The sequence below is a fragment of the Strigops habroptila genome, chromosome Z, assembly GCF_004027225.2.
Source record: "Strigops habroptila isolate Jane chromosome Z, bStrHab1.2.pri, whole genome shotgun sequence".
In the NCBI taxonomy this organism is placed as follows: Eukaryota; Metazoa; Chordata; class Aves; order Psittaciformes; family Psittacidae; genus Strigops; species Strigops habroptila.
This window is the reverse complement of record NC_044302.2, coordinates 63,858,308-63,864,517: the sequence shown is the minus strand read 5'-3', so window position 1 is coordinate 63,864,517 and position 6,210 is coordinate 63,858,308. Positions and strand designations below refer to the sequence as shown.

General features: G+C 41.7%; 1 protein-coding gene across 12 annotated transcripts in view; it reads left to right on the top strand.

Annotated features, from left to right (window-relative positions):
* The first annotated feature begins 615 nt into the window (after nucleotides 1–615).
* Nucleotides 616–6,210, top strand: part of TRPM3 (transient receptor potential cation channel subfamily M member 3) — a 259,596-nt gene continuing 254,001 nt past the window's right edge. For all 12 annotated transcript variants that reach the window (XM_030512603.1, XM_030512601.1, XM_030512612.1 and 9 more), the window contains exon 1: nucleotides 616–737. In XM_030512603.1, the coding sequence (XP_030368463.1) occupies nucleotides 648–737 (90 nt within the window). In that variant the 5' untranslated portion in view covers nucleotides 616–647. The remainder of the gene's footprint in view (nucleotides 738–6,210) is intronic.

Here is a 6,210-nt window from a genome sequence, read left to right as displayed (position 1 = left end):
TGATTTTTTTTTTTTTTCTATCTTTGCTGTCTGAGCGTTGGCCCCTCCCCTCATGCCGGTTTCCCTCTCCTCGCAATGCTTTGGGAAAGAAAGTACAAGTACCCCTCCGCTTGCTTTATTTAAATTATCTCCTGTCTGCCCCGCTTTTCACCCTGGGAAGCGGAGGAGCGAGGCGGATGGCTCAGCGTGTCTGGGAGCGGCTAACCTGGCTGCTCTCGGAGGAGGGCAGGAGGGAGAGAGCAGGAGCAGTAGCTCTCACTGCAGCCTTTTTTTTTATGCGGGCTGCCCCTTTCCGCTCAAGCAGCGCAGCCTGCCCCGAGCAGCGGGCTGGTCGCCTCCATCCAGCCGCATTTGGTATGCATGAGCGCTGCTGTTCCCACGCAGGAGCCTGCTTTCTTAAGGAGGATCGATCGGTGGCCACGGCCGCGCCGCTCGCCCAGCCCAGCCCAGCCCAGCCCAGCCCGCTGCCCGCTGCCCGCTCCGGGCGAGCTCTGCCCGTCCCGTCCCGTCCCTGCCGGTCCCTCTCGGTCCCTGCCCCGCGGCGGGCGGGATGCACACGGGGTGCCCGCGCCCCGGCGGGCGGTTTCCGCGGTAGGCGCTGCCAGGTCTGCTGCTGATCTCCCGGTGGGATTGATTTGCGGAGGGTCATGAATCAGACCGACGCTCCCCGGCCACTCAACTGGACCATCCGGAAGCTGTGCCATGCCGCCTTCCTCCCCTCCGTCAGGCTTCTGAAGGTATGGTGACAGCCCGCTTCGAGAACCGGTGTGGCGCCAGCCGCTCAGCATCTGCCCAGAGGACTGCAGACGCTGTTGCTGGAAAGTTAATTCAGAAATAGTCCCAACTTTACCGCAAATTAGCTTCCCTGCTACCTTTAAAGCCCCTTGCGAGTACCTGAAGATACCAAAATTGTCTGTGCTCCGGTTCGGCGTGTTTATCTGTCAAAAAAGGTCTGTGAGAGGGGTAAAAAGGGAGTAAGGGGTTGTGGGTATCCTCTGTGTTTCTGTTTGCCTTGTCTTAAAAAAATCAAGCTGTGAACTTCTAGGGATGAAGAAGGAGTCTGTTGCTAAGGTGTGTTCCTTTGTGAGCAGTCCTCTGCTATCCATTCTTTGGGGTTGCCTGGTCCCTAGGAAACACACAAAGGTCTGGTATCACTCAGACCAACTTGTAAGTGGAGTGTGTGCTAGTATGAGTGGCCAAAAATTACCTTGGTTCGTTGAAAGGTGTGTGCAGGAACAGGTCAGTTAAAGACGGTCAGTGCAGACAGCATCAGTGAAACTTTTTGATGATGGTTATCTCTTTGCTTCCAAAGTGGCACAGTTTTGAAGGTGTTTCTGAACATGTTTTTAAATGTGCTTTCCTAGGAGGTAATTATTAATTATTTGAGGGGAAAAAAAAAATACAGACAATGGAGGGCTCTTGGTCTCAGCACACAAAGTACTGCTACTACTGCATGTCCCACTGAAGCTGTTTTAGAGGTATTTGTAACTGGAAAACAAAATATCTTGAATCAACTTTATGATGAAAAAAGGGCTCATTAAACTGAAAAGTCTTCTTTGTTCTTGGAACTTCTCAGTTAATTGGGTTATACAATGAAAATTTAAGCACCGTGGTCAGGTCCCTTGAGGCTTCTGCACCTATCATATGTTTTATAAAATGTTGGATTCGTGACATTAATTATCTCAGTTTATCTTAGTACTTGATAGTTTGGCTTTGAAATTAATACGCAGCCAGGTAAAACATGGCTACTCTAACTGTGCATTAGAAGGTAATGTTTGATATAACCATTTGATACTTGTGTGGGTAGCTTTGAAATTAGGTCAGTCTTTACTAATGCAACATAGTTGAGCAGTAGTGTAGCATGGCGATAGTGCACTTAGCAGATCTGTATTGCACGGGTGAGTTATCGTATACGTGATGCACAAGTGACTATACTGTGTATGATAACAGGTATTTGTCACATCCTGACTGGAAGGTGCTACCCTAGAAAATATTTCTGTGTCCAAACCAGATATATGACTGCTGGGAGGTACATTGTGAGCAGCTATAAAAAAGACAAGAAAGATAAAACTTAGATTGGTGAAAAATCAAAATATAACTCATACAGAACAAATCAGGAAGTGTTGTTGATTCTCTTGCAAAGGTTTTCCTCCCAGCCCCCCACCCCAAAAGCACCTATTAGAATATCCATACTCTGTAAGTCAGATACATTTAGGAAAACATAATTTTCCTGAAGTGTGAGAGCTCAGATATGGGGAATTTTATCATTCTCAGTATTGGGGGGGGGAGAGGGAAGTCTGCAGTTTCTTTTTTTTTTTTTTTTTTTTTGGCAGACAAATGTTGCCCCCTGTGTATGGTTTCTCTTCATTGCACGTTTTAAGGGTGAATGTTGTGATTAATTATTGAAAGAGCTGACTAAAAATGCTTTTCTGAAGCTACAGCTAGAGCCTTTTAAGGCCAGATAGGGAGTGGACCTTGCAGAGTTAACAGGAGCAGGGCGAATAACCAGAGACAAGCAACCCCTGCACAAAGCGTGTGAGAGGTGTGAGAGAGACCATAGCAAAGGAAGTGGGTCTCTTGCACCTTCCTGAGATGACAAATAAAGCTGGTTGACTGGAGAGGGAAGTGCAGAGAGCAGCATCTTCAAGGATCCAAATCAGCTTAAAATTTTTCTTCCAATATATACTTCTTGTCTTTTCTATTATTTCATGAGTTCAAACCAAGTGATTCACATAAGAGCAGGGTCCCATTGTCCTAATTCCCCGAAAGATACAGTAGCCAACCTGAAGGAATTTTCCTGTCGTGAAGAGCTCTTAAGGAAAGAGTGTGACAGCAGCAGGATCAAATTACCAGATGAGCAGTATAAATATTTTGCTGTTTTCTTCAGGGAATTTGAAAATTTTTATGTACACAAATTCACTTGTCAGAATGATGTCTGTATTCTTTTCTCCTTTGTGTCTTTTCTCTGAAAAATAAACCTTTTATTTTTCTAAGTGAAAGGTGCTCCTGTAAATCCACAAACATTGGAAAGGCAATTGCAAAAATCTAAGCTCATTTTTTAATTGCCCAGTTTCCAAATTAATTAAGTGGTCTTACAGGCAAATGCAGTATTGTTTCGCAATAGGCATCCAGTAGACTCATTTTAAAATGAGTCCAGTAGACTCATTTTTCTATGCAGAGAATGGTTCCAGTAACAGAATAAACTTTGCAAAAGCTGGTATGTAATGCTTCATTTTTATTTTTATTCTCTGCTTTATATAGGTGCCAAACTCTTTCAGTGTACATTGTAAATTTATTAAGAGTAAAAGAATACAAAATGTTGTTGTGTCTTTGTCATTTCAATGCTTTATTTAGTCTTCTAGAACAAAACAACTAAATGACATCATTAAGTTTAAGGATACACCTTTGCCTGAACTTGTAAAGAATGAGAGAGAGCAGAGATTTCCGATTTCATAGAATCATAGAATGGTTTGGGTTGAAAGGGACTTTTGAGATCATTGAGTTCCAACCTCTCTGCCACGGCAGGGACACCTTCCACTAGACCAGGTTGCTCATTTTACACATGAGAAAATCACTGTGGCTTGACCTGGACCTCGATAATAAACAGCACAAAATTTTCAATTAATGCCATGTTTTCTCAATGAGAAGTTTAAAGTTCTTACTCTGTGGATGTAATTTCAGGTGTAGCATCAGTGATTTCACACTGATAGATCTAAATAAGCAGTGGAATCTGGGACTTGCATGGAGGCCTCTCAGTTTGTATCGCTCACTAACGAATCTGTAGGATTGTCTTGAAATGACTGGCTTTAAATAAATAATAGAAGGTGTTATTCAGCAGGTAGGCTATGCTCGTATTCTGTTCTGTTGAAATGGTGTGCAGTGCCTGGTTGCCTGAACTGACATTTGGTACAGCTCTGGCCACAGTGGCCTCTTTTAATTTAGATAGATAAACTGGGATCATTTGCAGATGCTGTCCAGCTTTGCTCCCTACGCTTTTCTTCCAGGCATGCATTCCTGTTCTAACCTACTTCACTAATACCCTCATGTTTAGGTATGGTTTTATAATCTTATTTTCTCATGTTTTCATTTTCTAACAGGCACAGAGAGTACTAGGAGCTGTATTTGAAGTACAGATTAAAACAAATAATTGGAGAACGCTTTCAGGAGTTGTGTCATCAGCTCATCCTTCACTGCTCCCATTTTTTTCCCTAATAAATATTTCCTGTAGCATGTTTCATGCTGGTACTTTTTGTAGTTGTTTCTACATGCTTAAACACACACACTAACACACTAATGCCTTCCCATCTGAAGTAAGAGGATTAACAAGTGCCTTGAGCACACGTGCAGAGAGCGTGGCTTTGTGCAGACAGGGGAACCATAATTCTCCTGAGATGGTCCTGTTAGTTCCCGGAGGTGGCTTTCCAGCAGAGACTTGCACAGCTTCTGTTTCTCTGCCTGAGTTCTGAAGCTTGTTTATTTGTGTGTTTGGTCTTGCTACCTTAATTTTTTTTTAATTTCTTGTAAGGAAGGCTTAATATTGGTGGCAAGCAGTCGTGATCCACTTCATGCCATTGTACGTGCAAGAGCTATTGTTCCAGTTGCAGGAAGCTCTGGTAGTCACATTTCTGCTTGGTGGAGGGGAGTTTCTGAGTCTCCATATGTCAGAAGAGATTGTGTCCCAAGAAAGGAAGCAAAGTCCAAATGGCAGGACTTAGAGAAAACAGATGCTTCAGAGCAATGTTGTATGCTCTTAAAAAATGAATGAATGACATCATTCTAAAGACTTCGTTCAGAGGACCCTGTGCCCTGGGAGAGACTGCAGATGTTGCATTTTTGCTGAGACAGATACGATACATGCCATGGGATCAAGGAATGAGCAATACACTACAAAAAGACCAAAACCCCCAAAACAAAAACCAAACTGAGAGTAGACAGAGATCTAACAATTAAAAGGTCTGCAATGTGCAATCACCTTAACACAGTTTTAGAGACATGCATGTGTAGAAGTACTACACTAAACATTTGGAAAGCAACAAATTGCCCACCCTATTTTATCTTGAAAGCACTACTAAATTTTTTTATAATGAATTTGAATTGCATGTCAGTAAGTATGTTTGGAAGGCAGGAACTTTGGAAGGGGCAGAAGAAAGGAAACACTGTGAATCAGAAGAAACAGTGGAGAAAATGTTTTGGTGAATTTTTCCCAGCACATGTCTCTGTAAAAATGCCTGCTCAGCTCTACTACATAAATACAAAGAACATTTACTTAACCTTGGCAGCAGCCTCATCTAACTCTAGGAACTGCTGGAAGCTTAAGAGATCAGACACTAAATTTCTTATGAAATGAGGAACTAGATCTTATTTTTGTTATTTTTATTTGATTGCCCTGCCAAGAATGCATAAGGTAACCCAAGAGAAAACAAAAAAGCTAAAAAATGGTTCATTAGAATGAGACACAGTGTCTTTCAAGTGTCACAATGTATATACGAAAGTCTGTCTGCTGGGCTGAAATATGTGAAATAGAAGTGTGGACAATATTTCTCCAGATACAGCAAGTTTAGTTATGTCCATAAAGAAAGTATGAAAAAAGACAGGGAACCATGTGGCAGGCTTTATGAAGGTACACAGTGAAACACCACACTGTTCAACAGCTTGAGTCAACTGAAATCTCTTTCCTATTTGATTATCCAATACAACTTTATTTCAGGGCACCTGGTTTGATAAATGGAATGAAAAATTTGCTTCTCCAGAATGGTGGAAGAATGGAATGTATTCTTTGTAAAATACTAAATATTTATGCTTCTGAACCCTCTACTGTGAGAAAAAGTAACTGTAAGAGAGAAGGCTGTATGTTTTGAAACTGATTTTATTCCTCAGATGGATTTAAAGGGGAAAAAAAAAAGTTATTAGACTGATAGAATAGTCCATTAACTCAGGAAAGATACTTCTGATAATTTTTGAAATCATTTGTAAGTGGATTTGCGTGCCATAATCATGAGATGGAAATGTTAGATTGTGTTACGGTCGTCATAAACAGAAGTATAAGCTTCTTATGCTATTTTCTTCACTATTAATGAGAAAATGAGCAGAAATGGAGACACAAAGGCAGTCAAAATGTGTAGATTTTTCTTTCTTGGTGAGTCTTTTGATATCCAGTTGGCAGTATGGTCATCTGTTTTATCACTGCTTAATAGTTAAGAATTGATTTTT